Source organism: Suricata suricatta, chromosome 14 (genome assembly GCF_006229205.1).
Source record: "Suricata suricatta isolate VVHF042 chromosome 14, meerkat_22Aug2017_6uvM2_HiC, whole genome shotgun sequence".
Lineage (NCBI taxonomy): Eukaryota > Metazoa > Chordata > Mammalia > Carnivora > Herpestidae > Suricata > Suricata suricatta.
In genome coordinates, this window is record NC_043713.1 from 84,685,234 (window position 1) to 84,707,920 (window position 22,687).

General features: G+C 58.4%; 1 protein-coding gene across 4 annotated transcripts in view; it reads right to left on the minus strand.

Moving 5' to 3' along the window:
- LOC115278379 overlaps nucleotides 1-5,795 on the minus strand; it is a 9,352-nt gene extending 3,557 nt beyond the window's left edge. The window contains exons 1-4 of one of the 4 annotated variants that reach the window (XR_003902853.1): nucleotides 5,471-5,795; nucleotides 4,393-4,510; nucleotides 3,615-3,699; nucleotides 387-1,181 (exon numbers count right to left, since the gene is read on the minus strand). Coding sequence is in view for 1 of the 4 variants with exons in the window: in XM_029922819.1 (XP_029778679.1) it covers nucleotides 387-551; nucleotides 891-1,181; nucleotides 3,615-3,699; nucleotides 5,574-5,640 (608 nt within the window). In the remaining 3 variants the exon portion in view is untranslated. Of the gene's footprint in view, nucleotides 1-386; nucleotides 1,182-3,614; nucleotides 3,736-4,392; nucleotides 4,511-5,470 lie in introns of all 4 variants that reach the window. The other 3 variants (XR_003902851.1, XM_029922819.1, XR_003902852.1) reach the window with 3 other exon arrangements.
- Between the last annotated feature and the right edge of the window lie 16,892 nt (nucleotides 5,796-22,687).

Sequence of the window (22,687 nt, forward strand, 5' to 3'; positions counted from 1 at the left end):
GGGTCATTGGGTTCCAGCGCCTCCCCTCCCTGGGAGCAAAGGGAAACACAATCTGCCTTCTCTGTGTTCCAGCTGCCAAGACGCCACTCCCTCCTCTGCCCAGTCCCCCCCCCCCCCCCCCCCCCGCTCGGGGTCCTGGCCCCACTGAGCCGCTGAGACATTCCGTGGCCAGGATTAGAGCCGCCGCCAGGCTGTATGACCTGGGAGAAGGGGCCTGACCAAAACCTAAAAATAGCGTAAAGGGCCTCAGGGCCTTGGTTTGCACCCTCTCCTACGGGAGCCATAAACATGGCCCTAACTGGAGTCCCTCTACCACATCCAGGCTCCTCTGTAGCTGTGTGACCGTGGGCCAGTCTGTCACCCTCTCTGGGCCTCAGTTTCCTCACCTGTAAAAAGGGACGATAACACCACGAGAAAGGCTGTAGGCGGTTCGGGGTGTGTCCACCCAGGCAGGGCTCCGGCCCCGCCCCGCGCGGCAGGTGCTGTCAGTCAAGTCAATGTCTGGGAGGCGGGGCTTCCTGGTCTCAGCTGGGCATCTCGGCCCCAGGCCACTTTGAGGTGAGGACGAAAAGGGGCCAGTTCTCAGGGGGGTCTTCTGCATGAGCCCCAGGGCGGTCTACCCTGCCCACTCACATCCAGTGGACCCACAGGAGGTCCGGTGTGCGCCCACCTTGTGTTGATGGGGGAGAAGCAGGGAGGTATGGGAAGAGACGTAAAAAGCAGTGGACGTTTGGGCTCTGCCTGTGAGGGGCTGACAGCCCACGGAGCTGTGTTAGAAGACACACGAGCCCTGGGGATGTGCCCCTAAGCCCCCAAGTTCTGTCGGAGTGAAGGCAATGCAGCAAGCACAGAGGGCCTCCTGGAGGAGGTGAGGTAGGTATGAATCTTACGTCTGCTGGGGGCCTTGGGTGATGTCTTCACCTCTCTGAGCCTTGTGACCTCGTCTCTTGGAGACTTCAAGAAAACAACAGCCCGTCCAGCCAGGCCATTCACAGAAGAGACCGAGACATCTCGAACTGGACTGTTGTTGGAAATCCCAGGAGACCTGGGCCTGGATGTGCGGAGTGACCCTGCCCACGCCCCGGGAGGTCCAGTGACAGCACAGACCTGCACCGAGGCCCCAGTTCCAAGCCACTGGACACTCGGGCAAGTCCATCAATCTCGGAGACTCGGTTTCCCCTCTGTAAAATGGGACACCAGGAACACCTGTGTGACTGTGTGTGCTTTGCTAACAGAGACTTGGCAACAGTAACTATTCAATAAACCATAGCAACTACTGCTAATTTCTAGAGCCAAGAGATGGTCTGAAAAGCGCATGGTGGCCAGCCAGGCAGCAGAGCCCAGGGCTTATCTGTGGGGGCCACTTAAGACCCCGGCTCTCCTTCGATAAATAAACTTGGACACCCCAGTCAGCCCAGCACACAGTCGGGTGCATCCGAACTCATGACTCACTCCCGTCATTGACAGGTGCCTGTGGGGCTTTTTTAAATAGGTTTCTGTGTTTCTTCGTTTCTTTCTGTACTTTAAAGTTTCTTGTTCTGTGATGTAACGGACGCTCCTGACTGCCCTCCGCCCGTGCAGGTACCCGTGTGTCCCCCCAGCGCCCCCCAGAAGTGAGCACGAACCCTCGATTTGCTGCTCATTCATGCTGTCCTCACTCCGGGCCAGGAACACAATCCCGAATGTGTCTGCCTCCCTCCCTGGTTTCTACATACAGGGGTGTGTGTGTGTGTGTGTGTGTGTGTCCGCACGTGTGCGCGTGAGCCTAGCGTGGCTCTCACACGTGTGTGCTCAGGAGCACCGGGAAGCCTGTGAGAGCAGATTCCAGGCCCTGCCCCCGGAGCGTCTGCTTCAGGACGTCTGGGGAAAGCCTGAGAGTCTGCATTTTTTTAAATTTTTTTAAAGTTTTTATTTATTTTTGAGAGAGAGAGAGAGACAGTGTGAGCAGGGGAGGGGCAAAGAGAGAGGGAAACACAGAATCTGAAGCAGGCTCCAGGCTCTGAGCTGTCAGCACAGAGCCTAATGCGGGGCTCGAACCCACGAACCGTGAGATCATGACCTGAGCCGAAGCCGGACACTCAACCGCCTGAGCCACCCAGGCGCCCCGAGTCTGCGTTTCTAGCACAGTCCCCGAGAAAGCTGCGGCTACGGGGCACACTTTGAGAAGCACTGCCTGAGACAACACAGTGCTGAGTTGTGGTTGTTTTCAAACGTCCCGCCAAGAGTGTGGTGTTGTGCATCACCTTCCGTGACCAGACCTCATTCTGCCCCGGTGATTCTCAAGCAGGGGCGATTTTGTCTCCAGGGGACATTGGGCGACGTCTGGAGACATTTTTGATCGTGACAAGTGGCCGGGGGCGATGTGCTACCCACCTCGTGGGTAAGTCAGGGGTGCTGAGGAATATGCCGGGATGCCCAGGGCAGCCCCCGCAACAGGGAAGCGTCCGGCCCCAAGTGTGGAGGGTCCAGGAGAAATGGAAACGTACGTCCACACAGAATCCCGGACACAAATAGTCACGGTATAGCACTGCTCACAATCGCCAAAACCTGGAAACGACCCGGGGCGTCTGAGTGTCTCTGTCGGTTAAGCATCCGATTTCAGCTCAGGTCATGGTCTCTCGGTCCATGAGTTTGAGCCCCGCGTCAGGCTTTGTGCTGACAGCTCGGAGTCCAGAGCCTGTTTCGCATTCTGTGTCTCCCTCTCTCTGCCCCTGCCAGACTCCCCTCCTCTGTTTCTCTCTAAAAACATTAAAAAGGAAAAAATTAAAAATGGGAACAGCCAGATGCCCGTCACGTGATGAGCATCTCAACAAACGGGCCCCTCCATCCGAGGGCGAGTGATTCGGGCATAATGAACAGGACGGAGCCCTGACACCTGGTCGAACACGGATGAACCCGGGGAGGGCATCACGCAGAGGGAAAGACACGGAAGATCACACGGTGTGTGAGTCCATGTTTATGAAGCTTCCGGAAAGGACAGGTCTGTGGAGACAGAAAGCAGATTGCTGGTGGCCAGGGGCGGAAAGCCAGTGCATGATGGCTCAGCGCCCTGGGGTTTACATTCAGGGTTTTGAAAATGCTCTAGGGGCGCCTGGGGGGCTCAGTCGGTTAAGCCTCTGACTTCGGCTCAGGTGCTGATCTCACGGTTCATGGGTTCGAGCCCCACAGCAGGCTCTGTGCTGACAGCTCAGCGCCTGGAGCCTGTTTTAGATTCTGTGTCTCCCTCTCTCTCTGACCCTCCCCTACCCACAATGCCTCTGTCTCTCTCTCTCAAAAATAAATTTAAAAAATTTTTTAAATTAAAACAATAAAAAAAAATAATAAATAAATAAATAAAAGGAGAAAATGCTCTAAAATAGATTGCATGGCTCTGTGAAGAGACGAAAACCCACTGAACCGTACGCTCTAGCCGTGTGGATTGTATCCTATGGGAATTCTATCTCAGTAAAGCTGTTGAGAAAGGATAATGAGGAGAAAATAATCGCATCAAGGTTTGGAAACTCCGCTGTCCCCTCTGTCCTCGAGGGCCACCGCGTGTGGGCCCGGACACGATGCGGGTTCATTTCCGCTGCTGCGTACCATTCCTCCGTGTGAACAAGCCGCCCTCCACTTACCCACGCTCCTTCCCGCGAGGTCTCGGTTGGCTCCAGGTTTTGCTGCGGTGAACACGGCTGCCACGCCCACTCCTGGTCACAGCGCCTGGGGCACATGCGGGAGTTTCGCTTAGGCACGAACCTAAGAGTGACATCACTGAGTCACACGGAACAGGAAAACTCAACTTCACAAGAAAACGCCAGCGTGACATGGGGCCTTTTCTCCTTGCTCAGGCGCAGGGCTGAGTATCCGCCCGCTTTCTCACTGACGGGGACCTGCAAGGGTGTCGTCGGGTCCATTTCAGAGATGAGGACACTGAGGCCCAGAGAGGTGATTCACCAGCCCAGCCTAGCAGTGGCACCGGGGACTTAGCGCTTAGCCACGCCCCCGACAGCTAATTCCCTTCCAAGCAGGTGCCCCAGGAGCATGATGGGAGGAGCCTGGTCCAGGACCAGCTTTGAATAATTCACATCGGCTTCCCGCCCAGTGATGAGGGGGGCTGGGGGGGTCTGTTCAGAAAACAGCCTTTACTTGTGAGATGAATGTGTTAAGAGCCTCCCGGAGGCTTCCCAGGGTGCGGCCTGCTGAACTTTCTAGAACTCCTAGCAAACCTGCATCACGCATCACAGCCATCTGTGCAGGCACCCGGAAACTTCCCCCACCCCAGTCCCTCCGCACTGCCTGGCACCCAAACCCCAAAGGATACCTGCACCCCGAGGGGGGTAGGAAAGTGCACCAGTGGTGGGGGGTGGGGGGAGGGGTGCAAACTGCAGGCTGCGTCCCCAGTCCCACTGCTACCGTGGAGGTGCTGTGTGACCAGGGATTGGTGACTTGATGTCTCTGAGCACATCTCCTCACTCCATAAAACGCGGACATCAGTGCAGGGGGTGTAGAACTCCAGGCCACAAATCCAGGCCTGCAAGACACACCCGATTTGTATTTCTTCTCAATCCACACATGGCCAGTTCCACACTCTCAGTCTTCCAAGTTCACAGCAGAGGGAGTGAGGCGGCCAAGCGGGGGAGGGGGACGAATCTGGCTTGCAAGTTCGGAATGGAATAGAGCCAGAGAATTAGTCACAGGAGGGAGAAGAGAAGTCCTGATCCAGGATGGCTCAGCAGAATCGGTCTCTCTAATACATAATCCCCCTTCGGTTCTATGCCTACAGGGGCCCAGGAGGGTTTTTCTCCCCTCGCACCCCCACCCCCAGAAGGGAAGCACGGCCACGTGATCGGCCTGGACCAAGGAGACAGGAGCGGAAGTCATGTAAGTTGCTCCTGAGAAGATCTCTAAGAACCAGGGCACGATGTGCCCCGTGCCCAGGAAGGCTGCCTATTGTAGATGGGATGCCCCGGCCGCCTGGGTGCCCAGGTGAGCAAGTGTGGAGCAGAGCCCGACCCTCAGCAAACATGTAGCAAAAATGAGAAAGGAATGTTGCTGTTTCAAGCCATGAGATTTGAGGGGGAGGGAGTGTTTGTTACTACAACATAGCTGAGGCTGACCGGTACATGTCCGTGTCACAGATGTGGAGACCGAGTCTGGAAGGGGTCACACAGCCTGCCCAGGGTCAAATGCGGAGGCACGGCCGGGACTCAGAGCCAGGTCTGCCCACCGCCGCGGCCTTTCTGGAGACCGGGAGGCTCCAGTCTGAACAAAGCCCGCCGAGTCCCTCTCTGCTAACCCCTTCAATTAAAGCCAATTTCAAGGTCTCCTGGTTTCTAAGTGAACAGCCCTGATCGTGTTCGTTAAAGGCCCTGTCTGCTCAGGCTGCTCATTTTATCAGAAGCCGCCAACAAGATAAATGACCCTGTGGCTGATTGTTCTGCTGCAAAGCACCTCACAGCAAGTCTCAGCCCAGATGCCGGGAATAAATCACCTCTGATCTTCCGAGGGCCGGGCAGGGCTCCTGCGAGGACGTCGGGGCAGGGGGAGGCCTGGAGCGCGCTGGCCCCAGGGGCCCTTCCCTGAGGACCGCAGACCTGCGGGGGGTCTCCCTCTGGACCCCGGATGTCCGGCGTGAGCGCTGGCTTCTTCCTCGGCCAGCATGTACTTCCGCTTCCTAGGCTGTAACAGCGCCCTCCTGTTCTTTGGGAAAAGCACCCCTCCCGTGCTCTCAGGGCCCTGTGGGTCAGGTCAGGCCACCCCTTCCACCAGCCGCACGGCGTGGACACGTGATCCACCCCGGCCAGTCGGAGCCCCACCCCCTGGCACGGCCGTGAGTGGTTCCAGGTGGGTGTACATGGACGGGACTTATCAAGTCTCTGCTTCTGTTGAAACCCTAAGACAAGAGTAGTTTTTTCTTCCCCAAAAACGTTTATTTATTTATTTTGAAAGAGAGGCAGAAACAGCACAAGCGGGGGAGGGGCAGAGGGAGAGGGAGAGAGAGAATCCTACGCGGGCTCCACACGGTCAGCACAAAGCCCGATGCGGGGCTCGAACTCACAACCCATGAGATCATGCCCTGAGCCGAAAGAAAGAGTCAGACGCTTCCCCGGCTGGCCCCCCAGGGGCCCCAGGAGGGGCCCTTCTAAACCAAGGCTGCTTGCAGAAGGGATATCCTTTCCACTGTACTGTCTCTAGCTTCCAGAACAATTACAGACTCATAGTAGGTGCTCAGTAAAAATGCACTGACTGAAGGACTAAGCCAGACGGAGACAAGACAGCCGGGCCCCAGCGTCCTTGTCTAGAGAAGGAGGTTAATGACAGCACTTACCGACAGCGGGTTTCAGCAGTTAGCCGTTGTCCCCGGTATGCTGTGTAACAAATGACCCCTCAACCCTGGCTTCAAACAACAGTCATGCGGGGCATCTGGCTGGCTCAGTTGGTAGAGCGCATGACCCTGGTCTTGGGGTTGTAAGTTCGAGCCCCGTGGGGCGGGGGCAGAGATTACTTTAAAATAAAGTTTTTGAAACAAACAAACGATTGTGCATTTCCATTTACACCTCTGCCCGTGGGCTGGTCTCTCAGCCTCCGGTGATCAGTGTTTGTCTCTCCCGAGGGCAGAGGGGCAGAGACGTACAAGGTCCCTCGGGGCCCAGGCACACAGTGTCACTGCCGCTGCTTTCATTCGGCCAAAGCAGGCGGGGGCGGGGACTACGTTCTCCCCAAGTCCCACGGCAAAGGGCATAGACCTGGGGAAGGCCACAAGCAGAGGTTAGCCGTGCACCCTCCATGCAGGTGTGACTGTCCTGGTGACACGTTCCCTTGTCGCGCACCTGCCTTTCCCCCTAGAACAGAACCCCCTGGGCGCACGGCTCCTTATCTGCTCTGCTCACTGCAGACCCTCCTCGCCTCCAGCAGGGCCTGGGACAGGGTGGGTCCTCAGGTGCAAAGACTGAGACCCTGCCTCCAAGCGCCCCCCGCGCCATCGTGAGGACAAACCCAGGTCGGGGACACAAATGACGTCGAGAATTACAAAATCCCTCCGAGAGTCCGTCATGATCCCGGAGACCCACCCTGGCCCAGAACGCAGGGTCGTCCGATCTCAGTCCCCCGATAAACAGCAGAGCCAGGGGTCCTTGCGGGGGGGGGGGGGCGGGCGTCACAACTGGGGACCGGCCTCCTGACCGTGGCTGGTCTGTGCCCAGCTGCCTTGCTCTCGTCCTGCCTGGGGGTCAGGGAGGCCCCACGGTGGAGGCTCAGACCCGTCCCCTTGGACTAGGAAGTTCAAGTCCAGCTGTGTGCTGAGGTCACAGATCTCTGGGCTGAGGACAGAGGGCGGCCCAGGGCGGCTGCGTGCTCGGCCCAGCGTCCCCAAGGCCACAGTGCTGCCTTGTATGGTTTCCCCAGAGTCCTCTCTCCGGTCTCTTGAAAACAACCGTCCCCTCCCTGTCTGCTCTTCCCAGTGAGGGGGACTCCACACCCCCACATCCATCTGGCCCAGGCCTGGCCCCCCTCCCGGTGCCCCGGCCTCCCCCACGGCCGCCCAGCGCGCAGAGAACCTCTCCCGCGGCCCCCGCAGACTGCAGCACAAAAACCTTCCCCCTCTCCAGGCCCCGACGAAAGAACCAAATGTTCCTCGATTATGCAAGCTCGTTTCTCCCTTCCTGCCGGGCGAGACTGCGTGCGCGCAGGGCGGGGGGGTGCGGGGCTCGGCTGGGGAGGCCTTGAATCAGGAAGCTGAACATCTGTGGAGGCAGGAAACCTCCCCCCGCCTCCCCCGCGGCCACACTGTCACCAGCCCTCCCCTTCCCGCAGCCGGCTGGTCACCAGCTCCAAGCCGGCTGCCCGGGGCAGAAAGACTCACTCGGGTGTGTTCTGATAGGGATTAAAGGCATCTCCCCTCCTTCCACCCTGGGGGCGCAGGGGAGAGGGGAGAGAGGTCAAAAGCATGGCCGTCAGACGTGAACTTCGATCTACTGAGCGCGTGCTGTGTGCCAGGCCCTGTTCTTACTCATTCTCCCTTCACGAAGCCACACTATTGCTGTGCCCATTTCACAGAGGAGAACGCTGAGGCTCAGAGCGAGCAACACGTCTGAGGAAAACAATCCGGAAGCAGCCGAGCTGGGGTCGACGCCAGGCTCGGACACACGGCCTCTGACCCGGGGGCGCACACCCAAAGGGGTTGAAGCAGGATCCCGAACAGGGGTCCACACAGCCCACGTCTGCAGCGGCGGGATCGGCGGTAGCGCGAACCCGGGAGCCGTCCAGGTGCCCAGCCACGGATGAATGAATGCGCAGCGTGTGGTCTAGCCACGCGGAGGAGCATCACGCGGCCTTGACACAGGAGGCCTGCTCCACCACGGGCGCCCCGGAGGCCACGACGCGAGTGAACGAAGCCTCCGCCCAAGGGCAGACCCTGCCCGGTTCCGCTGACGCACGGCGCCCAGAGGAGCCACGTTCGTGGAGGCAGAGAGCAGGAGGGTGGGCGCCAGGGGCTGGGGGAGGGCCCTGGGGCCTCTGCTCTCGGGGACGGATGCGGCTTGACCTCTGAGCCATCTGGAGACTTGTCCGGCCACGATGCGGAGGTACTGAGCGCTCAGAACGGAGAAGCCGTTACGTCTGATGCCGAGTGTCTTTCTACCACGACAAACACACGCAGGCTCGCCCGCCACCGCCTGGGCCACGGCCGGGAGACCCGTGACAGGTGCGCAGCCCGCCGTGTGCCATGAGAACGTGACTCAGACGAGGACGGAGTTTGCCTCGAAGGTCCCAACCCCACAGCCCGCCCTGTCCCCGTGCCCGTCACCGGCCGTGAGACCGGCTCCCGCCAGTGAGAGTGGGGGTGTGCTCCGCCTGTGCTCCCACCCCTCCGCTGTCCCAGGGACCCCCTCCCCCGACCAGCATCCCAGCTGAGGCCACCCTCCCCCGGCCACCAGCCGCCCCAGACACGCGCCCGTGCCCAGGTCGGACAGAAGACCTCCGTCCTCGCCTCACCTGCTGGCCTGCAAATGCACGACTCCAGGATACGCTTCCTGTCACAGGTCACTGACACTCGGGCCAACTCGTTACACACCGTTAGTCTCCCAATAGGAAACTCCTGCAAACTCACATACAAGGCCTCCTCCCTCCACCCATTTATCAACTGCGCCAACACATACTAATGATGATGTGCCTACTCTGTGTCCAGGAACAGAGCTGCCCTCACGGAACCCACACTTGAGAAGGGGGAGACGGACTCAGACCCAAGTATTCGTGTTGGTGTGATTCGGTGAAGGGCGCCAAAACCTAGAGGCTGTAGGGAAAGCACATATCCAAGGCTTGGGAGGTCAGGGAAGGCTTCCTGGAGGAGGCGGTGATGAAATGGAGGCATGAGGAAATGAGAGACAGCCGGGCTGGAGGGTGGTGTGGAGGCAGGAGCAGAGAAGGGGGTCCCCGGCCGAAGGGAAGGGTGAAGGCCTCAGCTAACGGGGGACAGAGCCCTGCGGCAGAGGCCAGGATGTTGGGAAGGTTGTGCCGAAGTCCCCAGGGAGGTGAGGCCGCCCCGAAGGCCTACGGGGAGTTCAGCCTCCCGGCAGCCTTGGCTGTGCACTTGAGAAGGCTCACGGGGGCAGCCGTGCGGAAGAGATGTCAGCCCCCCAGGCCGCCCGGCTCTGCCATGAGGGCAGCCTCCGGTCAGACGTGCCCGTGCCAGAGCGAGGCGCGGCGGGTCCCCGGTCACCGCAGCGGCCGGTGGCGACTGTCTCTGCTGTCCCTTCCCCTGCGGGCCCCCCCGGGGCGGTGATGCGGAGACAGAGGCTGCCCGAGCCGTCTCTCCCTCACTGAGCCCACTCCCCGGGGACCAGGCCGGCCAAACGTCCGCCTCTGCCCGCCCCACCGGGACCGGGGACACCTCCACGGGCCGCCGCCGGCGCGTCGCTGCAGTGAGTCTGCTGGTCTGGGCAGAGGCTGAGGCCGGCCGGCCAGCGCCCTCCCGCCAGCCGCGCCTCTGCCCCCCAGCTCCCCACCCCCACCAGGACCCTACATCCGTCCGCCGGGACCGTCCGCCGGCGTCCATCAGTCCGGAAGAGAGAAATGAAGACGTCGGCGTATCCTCGTCCCGGGATTAATGTCCGTGCTGTGAAAACAAACGTCGCGTCTTCCCGCCGACATTTATTTTTGATAAATGCTATGACTTTGCCTTGACATTTCGGAAGCAGCAGGAGACCATTGCCCGGTGACAATGTTCTATTCCACTGACATTATCTCTTAATTATAATATGCAAGTAATGCTGAAAAAAATGGCCCATAAATAGCTCATTTGGAGCCTCTGCATTCTGCCCTGTCGGGAAATGCTGAGCGATTTCATTCAGCGCTTGCAAATGAGGGAGACAAATGGCACCTCGGGGCCGGTGCCCGTCCTGCCTCTTCAATGACAACGCTGAAGCTGGCGGGAGGCGGCGGGGAGGGGAGGGTCCGGGGCAGCCGCTGGGCTTCCTGCTGACCCCAGGCCCCCTGCCCTCCACCCTGGGCCCCCAGATCGGGGGGCCCTTCACCCCCAGCGCCAGGGTACAGCCCACGAACCCCCGTCCTGCAAAAACGGGGTCCCGTGATTTTTCCCCCAGGAAACTAATTCCCTCCAGGGGCAGGGAGGTCAAGGGAAGAGCGTCTGGAGTAATACCATTTTGCAACTCCTCTGGGTCAAGAGCGGAAGAAACATTTGCCAACGTTCCCTGCGAACAGGGTTCTGGAAGGGGGAGTCTTGGGCGGGGAGGGGCGCACAACAGGCTCTGGACCGGGCCGACCCCGACAGGAAGGGCTTTCGGAGAGTCCTGGGGAAACCAAACGTCAGGCTCCTACAATGGACATTTCTGGGGACGCCTTGGGGCCGGAAGGGCCACGCGGAGTCATGTTTGGAAAAGCCTCCTTGCTCCAAGCACACACCACTAAAAACCCACCCTCACACCGCTGGTTCTCCGGCAGCGGCGATTTTGCCCCCAGGGCGCACCCGCTGGGCAGGGAGCTGGCTGTTTTGGTTTTCACAGCCCAGGGCGGGGGCTGCGGGCACCGCTGGGCCCAGGCCGGGAGGACACTGAGCATCAGCGCCCAGGACGGCCCAGAGGCCAACGGCACCATGGAAACGCGGGCACGTCCCAGGGAGAAGGGTCGACGGGCAGCCGGAGAACATTCGAGGCCTTCAGGTGCTTGAGGAGACACCAGAAAACCACGCGGGCGTCACCTCTGTGGAGAACAGAGAGCCACGCGGCTCAAACACCGAGGGGCAGCCTCTAAACTCAGGAGACACAATCCGCAGTTTCTAGAAGGGGGGGAGGGGCAAGTACAAAACCACGCCCTTTATCTCCAGCCGAGGGTCATTCCCAGGCCTCCTCTGTCTTTTACGGAGGGGGAAAGCCAGGGCCGGGGGAAGGGGACCTGCCCCGTCCCCACCGCAGCTGGGGGGGCGGGGTGCCGGGCAGAGGGCAGCCGGGGCCCAGATCCGGGGCGCCTTGGGGTCCCAGCCGCCAGCGCGCACACAGTCAGCGCCTTCACGGGGCGCCTTCACTCTCTCGCGGCTCTGGAGGTCGGAAGTCAGGGCTGCGTTTCCTTCGGGAGGCTCTAGGGCAGGCTCCGGGCCTTGTCCCTCCCGGTCTGTCGAGAGGCCCGCACCCCTTGGCTCACGTCCGTCCCTCCGTCTCGGACTCGGACCCTCCGCCTCCGTCTTGTACGGGCGCTCATGACCTCCCAGGGCCCCCGCCGCCTGCCGCACGATCCTGCACCGATGCACCTGCGAAGCCCCTTTGCCGCGTCGGGTGACACCTTCTCCGGTTCTGGGGACCAGGAGGACGTCTGTGTCATGATTGCTCAGTCTCCCCGCTCCGTGCGGTTTGCTCCCCGCTGTTCAACGCTGCCTCTCGACACACAACACTGGGACAGGAGGAAATGAGGGGCTGCTGGGCTGGGGGGCAGCCGGCTCTGGGGGAGGGGACGTCACAGACTGCGGACGCGTTCCCCCGTCCAGGACAGCCCTCCCCCAGCTTCTAGAAATCTGTTCCAAGAGGTCAGGCTCAGTGCAGGGTCACTGGCTCAGACACCAGCGAGGCCGCCCCAGCAAGGACCCGGGACATGTGTCCTTTCTCAAAGTGGCAGCCGCCCCGGAACCCCTGCATGAGGCCCCTGTGCAGCCAGATCTTCCGATTTTGCAAAAGCAGCTGAAGCAGTTTTATGTGAAATCCCATCCCTCGAGTTTCACATTTTGGCCACTCACTTGGTTTTTGTTTCCCCTACTGCACACCGTGAAAGCCAAAGTCAACATGCCTGTGGGCCACTAGCTTGCACCCTCTGGTCCGGTGCAAGGCTGACCCTTTCCCTGGGACACGGCCCAGAGTTACCCTAGAATTTTCCGGCGTCATGGCCAGAGACAACAAGCCATGGCGGGTCCCTGCCCAGCGGCCCCCAGGGGACGCGCACCTGAAGGTCGATGACCCTTCTCCTCCCTCTGACCCGTCTCTCTGCCTCCGGTGCCCTGTGCCCCATCAGTTACGGGTGTGCCTGGACCAGTGGGCCGCCTGGCTAGACAGGCCACACCCAGGAGCCTGATGGCCTCTTCTGTGTAAGGGGGATAAGGGTCGCTATGAGGGTAGAAGGAGCGGATGCGGGTAGGGTGCTTATCAGGGGCCAGGCACACAGTAGGTCCTCAGTCAACAGGGTGACGATAACCCAAATCAGAAAGCACAAAGACTGCCTTGGCCAGAGGTCTCCGTGGGAAGGATGGTGCTGTGTGTCCCCTCCTGTTCCCAAGCGTCACACGAGACACCAGCCCAGGGGACGCACACAGGACTTGGGGGAAGAGCCGGGTGTGAATCGCAGCTCCCATGCTACCTTGCTGTGCAGCTCTGAGCAGCCCACTCAACCTCTCTGAGCCTCAACTTCCTCATCTGTAAAATGCAGGGAATTCTTCCTTGTAGGAGGCATTGGGAGGGACTAAAAGACACAAGCCAAGACGAAGCTCACGAAACAGCATTTGAAAACTATCAGTGGCCTTTCCGAAATGCCTGAGGCCCCTCCCCTTTCACCACAGTTTCTGATTTAGGCGCGGATGTGTCTTGTACCAGCCATTTCGCCCGCTCCCCAGGCAAAGTCAGAGCTGGCCTCTGCCCAAGGCCTGGCTCAGTCCCTGACGTCACTGGGGGCCACCCGGGGTGACCTGGCCTCAAACAGTCACAATCTGCCTGCTGCCTCCTTAAAGGGGAGCCCCCCCCCCCAGTCCCTGTCTGGCTGCCACCGAGGGCCTCTGCAGACCTGCTTTCGATCCCCACGGGCCCAGAACAAAGCCAATGGCCCCATTTCCTGGCGCACCAGGCCGAGGGCGGAGAGTCCCCACGGAGTAGCTGGGAAGCCCAGGGGGTCAGGGATCTGGGTCTGCTTTGCTCACTGCTCTGTCCCCGGGGTCTAGGACAGGACCCCGCAAGACGTAGAAAACCCCACCAGTGACAGCACAGCCACCGAGTGCGAGGTGCTGCGTGAGGCCCCTCCCGTCCACCGCTGAGCGCCCACGCCAGGCCGGAGGTGGGTCGTGACAGCCAGGATGGTCCAGGCTGCGGGGCTGCGGTCACAGGCCCCCGAGCTTAGCGGCTTCACACGCCCAGGGTTTCTTCTTGCTCATTCTACGGAAGTCAGCTCGGCCGTGCTCCGCGTGGCCCGCTGCTGGGACCGGGCTGGGACTCACGCCGGGGAGGAGGCCGCCTGTTGTCGGGCCAGAGGGAGACAGAGTTCCGAAGGGTCTCCCGGCAGCAGTTAAATGCCGCCGTCCACAAAGTGTGACAAATAACGCTCCGCTGTCACCTGACCCCGTCCCACCAGGAGGCGAGGAGGAGGCGGCCTTCTCCGTGTGCCGGGAAGGTGGAAACGAGAAGCCGTTGGTGCACACATGACTCGCGGCTTCCACATTGGTATTCTTATGAGCCCCATTTGTAGAGATGGGGAAGTTGAGGTTCAGAGAGGTTAAGTGACTCGCCTCGGGTCACACAGCCAGGAAAACGCAGACCTGGGACTCATCCCCCGTTCTGATTCTAAAAACCAGTGTCTCCACTGGTACCATTTATAAACACCCAAGTAGGATCTGTTTTCCCCGGTTTGCACAGAAGATAATAAACACATTCCATGACTTCAGCTGATGAAAGACGCCCACCTACACCTCCAGAGAGGGGTTTATAGCCACAGCCATTTATGCTTAAATTATACCGCCACCACGCAAAGGCAAGAACTGCTCAGAAACCGACAGACTGAGTCTTGTCCAAGACGTGTTTCGTTTGGCCCACGTAGTACTTTATTTAATTGGAATTTGTTGCCAATAATTAAAAATCAGGAAACTTCACATTTTTAAAAACCATCTTCTTCTGAAAATTAAACCAAAAATTAGAAGACTTGGCAACAATAGCCCGCATCCTAACAAGGCGGCTGTGGGCGCCGCTCAAGGCAAAGCCAAGTTCTCCGGTGACAAGCAGGCAGCCTGGGCCGGGCTGTGGGGGGAGGGGCGTCTCCCGCCCAGGGCCCGGCGGCAAAATGCCGCTCTCTTCAGGCTCGGATGTGACACCCTCGCCTTCAGGCACTCGTGAAATGTCACCACAGTCTTCCACGATGGTGTCAACTGTAAAACTTTATAAGTGTCAGGGAGCCTGGTGACTCAGTCGGGTAAGCGTCCAACTCTTGGCTTTGGCTCAGGTCATGATCTCACAGCTCATGAGTCTGAGCCCTGCGTCGGGCTGTGCTGACAGCATGGAGCCTGCTTGGGACTGACTCTCTCTGCCCCTCCCCTGCTTGCTCCCTCTCTCAAAAATAAATAAACTGAATAAAAACTTTAAGTGTTGTCAAAATGTCGCTTTGAGGGGGGCCAACCATCCGCTGTCCCCTCCCCCTCCACACACACTGGGGTCCAGCCAAGTCCCGGGCAGGCCATACACCTCCACCCACTGGCTTATCACTCAAACTACCCTCCCACTCAATGAACAAACTCCTGGCCTTCCAGGCTTGTTTACACTGCTGCCTGGCTCTGCGGGCATTTGAACTCACCTGCACAGATCCACATCTATCATTTAAAGAAGTTGGGTTTACACCCAAAGACACACGTGTGTGAGGACGCCGGGGGCGCGGTCGACAGCGACACCTCCTGGCGATGTCCGGTATTACAGCTCAGCCCCGCTAGACCTGGTGATTGTCTAGGTGAACTGCATTCTGGGTGTTGGGGGTCGGGTCCAAGATGCTTCGCAAACATATTGCAAAGTCTTCTCCAACTATTTCCAGCCTGAAGCGCGTAACAGGTCCTTCTTTGCCATCTGCCAAGTGAACGGGTCAGGAATTCTAGTTCCTGTTGGCGGGGACACACAGGGGTCCATGTGACTTCCCCGAAGGACACGGTGAATCAGGCCTCCTCAGCAAACAGCTCCGAACCCTGCCACCTGCCTGAGGCCCAAGGCTGACACCACGGGAGGGATCCTGTCCCTTCCTCACAGGCTGCTGCGGCCACCAGAGACCACGGAGCTGAGCGCACCTCAAGCCAGGCCCAGAGGCGCTGGCGTCCCCTCAGAGAGTCTCCGTCCACTAAAATGGAAGGGACCCTGCAGCTCAGGGACCAGCGGCGGGGAAAGGGGGGGTCATGGAAACAGACAGAAGGTCCCAGACACCAGAAGAATGATCCACAGTTCCAGAAAACTGCCGCGGGCCCGGCCGCCACTGCCATGCCTTCCCCAGCAACGTTGTTGGAATCCACCTGCTGGAATGTTCTCCCAGGGGAGACGAAGTCCTATTCCGTGGCGGAAGTTGAGGAGGTAAATGAGACCTAGTGTGCAGAAATGTGCATCACGGCCCCTGCTGTCCAAACATCTGGTCTTTAAAGCAGAATTCAAAGGGCTCTGTCTTGGGGTGCCTGGGTGGCTCGGTCAGTTAAACCCCCGACTTCAGCTCAGGTCCTGATCTCACGGTTTGTGGGTTCAAGCCCTGCGTCGGGCTGTGTGCTGACAGCTCAGCGCCTGGAGCCTGCTTTAGATTCTGTGTCTCCCTCTCTCTCTGACCCTCCCCCTCTCATGCTCTGCCTCTCTCTGTCTCAAAAATAAATAAAGCATTTTTACAAATTTTTTAAAAAGGGGCTCCGTCTCGAAGGTGCCCCCTTGCTGAGCCCAGACGCCGTCAGAGCAGCTGTGCCGAAGAAGGCCTGTGGCAAAAGAGCCCTAACTCCAGACTCCAAGAAATCGCCATTCAGCCTTCACTCTCTGGAAGGCACACCAGGCCTGGAACCTTCCAGAGCTCGCTCCTGAACCTCAGACAGGGAGGTCAGAGGAGCAGGACCCCGCGGGAAACGAGGCCGGGGCCGCATTCAGAGGCCCAGGCTGCTCCCCTGCGCCAGCTGCTGTCCTCTCTGTCACGTGTTGTCAGGGTTTGCAGAGCCGGGCACTAGATTCAGAAATGTTTAGTTGTCCTTGCTCCGGAATGAGCCTGGACGCCCCCTGCTGGGAGCCTTGGGCCCGTCCGCGGTGTGCTTCCTCCGAGATGGACTTGGGATTGCCTCCTCGGGAATGAGCCTTGCCATCGCCCCATCCTCCGTTTCTCAGCGTCTCCAGAGCCAGGACCCGTCTGTCCCTTTGGTTGGAAGTGATCTTCTCGAAGCGGCTTCCCCAGGGGGGTTCCAGGAGGGATAAGGAAAAGCAGGAGTCTCTGGCTACCAACACCAGCAATTGGACAACAAGGGGGCGTGTAGGGTAGTGGCTGAGCACACGGGCCTGGGACCCAGCTGCCCAGGTTCGAATCTGGGCTCCGATGCTTCCCGGCCATAAGACCCTGGACACTGACTTCACCTCTCGGTGCTCACTTCCCTCGTCGGTAAAAGCAGAATGGTGAGGACCAGGGGACGTACCTGGACCGTGAGGGAAATGAAGGCAGCACATACCGAGGGTTTAATGTGCTGCACGGCCTGCGGTGAGTCCCCGGTCATCATTAGCAACACCCCAGCTCTGGTCTGACATTGTATTTTATTTTACTTCTTTAACGTTTATTTATTTTTGAGAGAGACAGATGTGAGTGGGGGAGGGGCAGAGAGAGAGGGAGACACAGAATCCAAAGCAGCTCCAGGCTCTGAGCGGTCAGCACAGAGCCCGACATGGGGCTCGAACTAGCGAACCGTGAGATCATGACCTGGGCCGAGGTCAGATGCTTAACTGACTGAGCCACCCAGGTGCCCCTAATTTTTAATTTTTTAAATTTATTTGTTTTGAGAGAGTGTGTGCATGTGTGCAGAGGAGGGGCAGAGAAAGAAAGGATCCCAAGCAGGCTCCGCCAAGCTTGTCAGCACAGAGCCCCACGTGGGGCTCGACCCACAAACCCTGAGATCATGACCTGATCCAAAACCAAGAGTCAGACGCTTACGCACCTGAGCCCCCCAGGCGCCCTCTGCGCTGACCTCAGCCGGGCAGGGCAGGGCCCGCGTGCACCAGAGTTCCACGGTCAGACTCAGGGTCCGCTCTGGAAGCCGGGTCCCGACCCCCAGGGCCAACGAGTCATAATCATTTCCCTTTAAGAAACCTGCCTCTTTCTCCTTGCTGTTCCCACCCTCCCCCACTAAATTCACGCAGGGATATTCAGGGCATATTTATGTGTGGAAACTGTTGGCTTGTTCAACACGAACATACAAAGGAGCTCAGACTGTGCAGCCCCGGCCCGTCAAACGTCCAATTTTAACTTCTCATTTATCCAGAGCCTCAAAATACAGACGTGGCGGGGTGCCCAGAGGCCCGGGTGCGGGGACCTGGGCTGCCACTTGCACGGCGGTCCCGCAGCGCCCCCTGGTGGCCGCGGCCGGCACTCGCAGGCTCTCTCCTGACGCAAGTCACGCCCCCAGCGTCCCTACGTCTTCCTTCCTTTATTCAAGGACTCTGGTGCACCGACGCCTGACCAGGTGCTGCCGCAGCGGGGACCCCACAGACCCGGTGCCCACCCTCGGGAGCGCGGAGTCTAAGGAAGGAGGCCCAGCGATGAAGAGCAAGGGGATGCATCCACCCCCAAAGGGGTCACTTACGAAGCAAGACGGCAGGAGAGGCATGAAACGTGCCTCAGTTTCCTCACCTGTAAAACTTGCTCCATTCTCCTGCCCCAGCCATTTCAGGGGGTGCTTTGAGGGCCCCGGGCCCGAGCCGGGGGGGCAGGCGAGGTTATGTATGGACTGCTTCCTGCTGTGAGTCCCTCCCCGCTGCAACTCCCACACAGACGGGACAGCAATCCTGTCACTTCCCAACTTAAAACCCTCCAGTGGTTCCCAATGAGCTCCAAATCCAAACTATAGGCCTCTGGGATGGCCCTCCCCACCCCCCACCCTCACAGCCTACCACACTCCAGCCACAGCCCACTGGTTTCTGGTCTGCCCGTTGCTACCTCAGGGCCTTTGCACATGCAGTTCCTAGTTCCTGAAGTGCTCTTTTCCTGATTCCTTCGAATCCCTCAGGAATTAGCATCAGTGGCACTTCTCAGGGGACGCTTCTAGAAACCCTTCCAGCACCCCCTCTCATTATACCACCTTGCTTTTATGTCTTTCCTGGCATCTGTTCCTTGCTGGAGGAATCTTATTTTTCCCTTTACTTGTTTGCGGTGCCCCCACGCCCACTAGAATGCAAGCCTGGGCGGACAGGGACCGCTCTTGCTTTACCCAGCCCCCCATTTCCCAGGCGGAGAACATCGGTGCTCTAACAGACCCAAACAGCTCCCTTCGATGGCTTCTGGGCACCGCTGGCTTCAGTGTCCTTCCACGCCCAAAATCCTTCGTCCTCCTGGGGCGCCCCGGGGCCCAGGCCGTCCTGTTGTCTCAGCCGCTCTAATGAGGGACCCAACCAAACACAGCTCCCTGTATATACATGCGCGTCTGACACCCGTAGGTATCTAATAAATGCTTGCTGGAGCCCCCTCGACGGTGTTCCCACATCAGTTGCATTCCACCCTCACAGGGGTCCCCAGGTGGTCATGGAGAGGAATCTGCACCTCCCATCTCTCAGGTGGGAACCCAAGGCTCAGAGAGGTTATACTTTTCCCCTAAGGCCGACCAGCCCCTGGAGCAGAAAGAGACTGGCACACAGGGGGGCTGCCTCCAAGCCCAGCGGCCCCTCCATTACACGCAAAGGAAAAGCAAAGATCACGAGACTCTGGTTTTCATTTTGGGGGTGTCATGCTTGACTCCTGGAACGGGGTCAAGGCCCCTTTGAAAATCTGAAGAATATTAAGGAAACGCTTCCTAGAAAAAAAAAAGCACTCATATTTATTATTTTTAAAATTTTTATTTTTAAGTAATCTCTATACCCAACATGGGGCTGGAAATCACAACCCCAAGGTCAGGAGTCGTGTGCTCCACCACCTGAGCCAGCCAGGCGCCCCGAGATGCCCATTTTTATAAAATGCAATTTCCTGAGGTTACAAGTTTCTTTTTTGTTTGTTCGTTTATTGATTTTTGAGGCAGAGAAAAGAGTGTAAGCAGGGAAGTGGCAGAGAGAGGGAGACACAGTATCTAAAGCAGCTCCAGGCTCTGAGCTGTCAGCACAGAGCCCAACACGGGGCTCGATCCCACAAAGTACAATCATGACCTGAGCGGAAGTCGGAGGTATAATGGACAGAGCCACGCAGGCGCCCCAAGGTTACAAGCTTCTGAAGCCAGCCTGTGGCCCCAGGCGACACTCCCCCAGTGTCAGGAACACCCGAAGAACTGACCTTTTGGAGCGCAGACCTCCGAACGACCCGTGTGCACAGCTCGCCCCCCAGTGGCCGAGCCTGGAATTGCCCAGAAGTCGCGCACTCCGACGGGGGAGGGGAGGGCTTTTCGGGGCAGCCCCCCCGGAGCAGCACTTGATCCTCAAGGTGGGGGAAAGCCGCGGGGGCTTAGGCAAGGGATGAACCTCATGATAGTTCCTGCTTCGGAAAGACCTCTCGGGCCACTGCGTGGAGAAGGGACTCACGGGACCTGCAGGGGACCCAGGACCCCAGGGGCACCGGCCAGGTTATCCCCTAAACAGTGGGCTTGCGCGCAGCGTCCCCAGCCCTGAACCCCTCACATGAGGCCACCAACTCTTCTGAGATCCACACCTGAGCCTGCAAGGCAGGTATTGAATTACCCCCTTTTTTTCAGACGAGGAAAGCCGGGCTCGGGATTATTCACACACGTCGCGGTCACTCAAATTGCGGTTGAAAGTCCATCCGCGTCAACAAAGGAATGCAGAGGAGCGCGACCCTCTGAGTGAAGCATATTCCCGCTTCCGCACAATTGTAGGGGCCACGGGTTCCACTACAGCCCGTTGGGGTTTGGGGCTGCAGCAAGTAAGAAGCCGGACTTCTACTATTCTAGAACATTCTAGCATCATCCAGGCTATGGACACAGCGTGGCCGGAATTCCAAGGCGGAGGATAGCTGAGTGAGCAGAAGTGATCAGGGAGGCTTCTTGGAGGAGAGGGCGTGGCTGGAATGGAGCCTTCGGTGCCGGCCAGGACTCAGCGCCACAGAGAGAAGGGACACTTGTTACCAGGGTCGCGTTTATTCCTGGCGCAGAGTGGGAAGATGGGGGAGTGCAGGGCGTAGTCAGGAACAGTCAGGAACAGTCAGGAACAGTGCAGAGTTCTCACACGGGGCAGTCCCTGGAGGAACATCTTTAAACTTCCATAGTTGTGTGATTTGTTTCATGGATACCCGAAAACACGTAACTTGCCCATCGGACCCACAAGTTCAGATACAACTGTTTTTTTTTTAAATAAAGTTCTTTTTTAAAAGATAGGTCAAATTTCTAAAATTCTTTTTAAATTTATTTTTGAGAGAGAGAGAGAGAGACAGTCTGAGCAGGGGAGGGGCAGAGAGACAGGGAGACACAACACAGAGCCTGACGTGGGGCGGGCTCAAACTCACGAACCGTGAGATCATGACCTGAGTGGAAGTCAGACGCTTAACCGACTGAACCACCCAGGTGCCCCAAATTAAAAAAAAAAAAAAAAACTAGTAACAGGGTCACACGGTAGGTGGGGGCTAGGGTGTCAAGGGCGAGTGTGAGGGAAAAGTCTGAGCCAGACACGTTCCGGAAATTCCTTTGACCAACGCCACATGGTGCTGTCACGGACAAACGTGTCTCGGACATTTCCCTCCCTGAGCCCTGGAGGAAGTTGCTGCATGTGTTTGGGGTCCGAGGTCACACCCAAAACCCAAATCGACTTAAACCTGACAAAGACATGCAGAAGGAAGATGTTCACACGAGCCCCGGGAAGGGCAAAGTCACTTCAATCCTGTGTTCCCAGGGCCACACGCGCACACACACGTGCACACACACACGCACACACGCACATGCACGCACAGGAGGCGGCTTTACAGATCTTGCCTTTTTCTCTCTCCTTTATCAGCAGGCATCGCTCCACGCAAGCGTTTGTAAAAGTGTCTGTGTTGAGCCTCAGGTTTACAGTCAAAGGTCCTCAAACTCAGGTTCCGTTGCGCTGAGCTCAGCTTTTTTTTTTTTAATGTTTTTTATTTATTTTTGAGAGACAGAGAGACACAGTGCCAGCAGGGGAGGGCCAGAGAGAGAGGGAGATGCAGAATCTGAAGCAGCTCCAGGCTCTGAGCGGTCAGCACAGAGCCCGACGCGGGCCTTGAACCCACGAACCGTGAGATCATGACCTGAGCCGAAGCCGGAGGCTCAACCGACTGAGCCCCCAGGTGCCCCTGAGCTCAGCTTTTCAAGGAGAATAAATGAGGCTTTGAACGGAAGCATCTCGGAAGCCTGGAGTCCCCTCGAGCGTTTTGCCTGCAGGTCCTCCCAAGGGCCATCCCGGGCGTGGAGAACATTCTCACGGTCCCAGCGGCCCCCCTGGCCCCTGGCAGGCGGAGCTGCCCGCTGCGGTGGGGACCGGAGGGACGCTCCCAAATGCCGGTTTAGGGGACCGATCTGAAGGTTGAGCAATCCGCTCGCAATCCTGCTGCGCACGGGTGCTTTCCGCTTCGTTTCTTTCTGCACGTGCGCAGGAAGGTCAAACGGGCCGTCAGCTGACGGGCAGATCAGCAAAAACACTTTGTGAGGACAGATGGCTCGCTCCGGAGAAGCAGCGTTGAGTGACACGGCCATCAGGACAGGCCTTCCCCCCCACCGGCTGTGTGTTCTGTAAACACGGCTGCTCGGTCTTACATGGAGACAGTAAGAATGGAAATGATGATACGGCCCGTCTCCTAGCAAAAAGCTTTTGTCACTCAGAAACGCACGAGTGAATCTGCGACGGCGCGGAAGCCTTCCGTCCCAGGAGATGTGTTTCCACGCAAATAAAAATCACAATGAGATTCCGCTGCAAATGACGAGAATGTTTTAAAATACCACGGTGCTGGCCCCGCACAGGGCAGGCGGAGCGCTCCGACTCCGCTGCTCTGAAATCATCTGGCAGAAACTCAAGAGGCGGAACACAGACTTGTCCCAGGGCCCTACCAAGCCCTTTCTGGGGTATTTTTCATAATTGCCCAAGGGACAGGGACAGGATCTGAAGAGGGTGCTGCGCTGATAGCAGAGAGCCTGACTCGGAGCTCGAACTCACCAACCGCAAGATCATGACCTGAGCTGAAGTTGGGCGCTCAACTGACTGAGCCACCTGGGCACCCCGATCTTTTCTAAACAAGAGCTGCATGCATGCGGTATTTACATAAAATGTTAAATACTAATGAGACTGAAATTTCAAAACAATAGAAAGGCAAG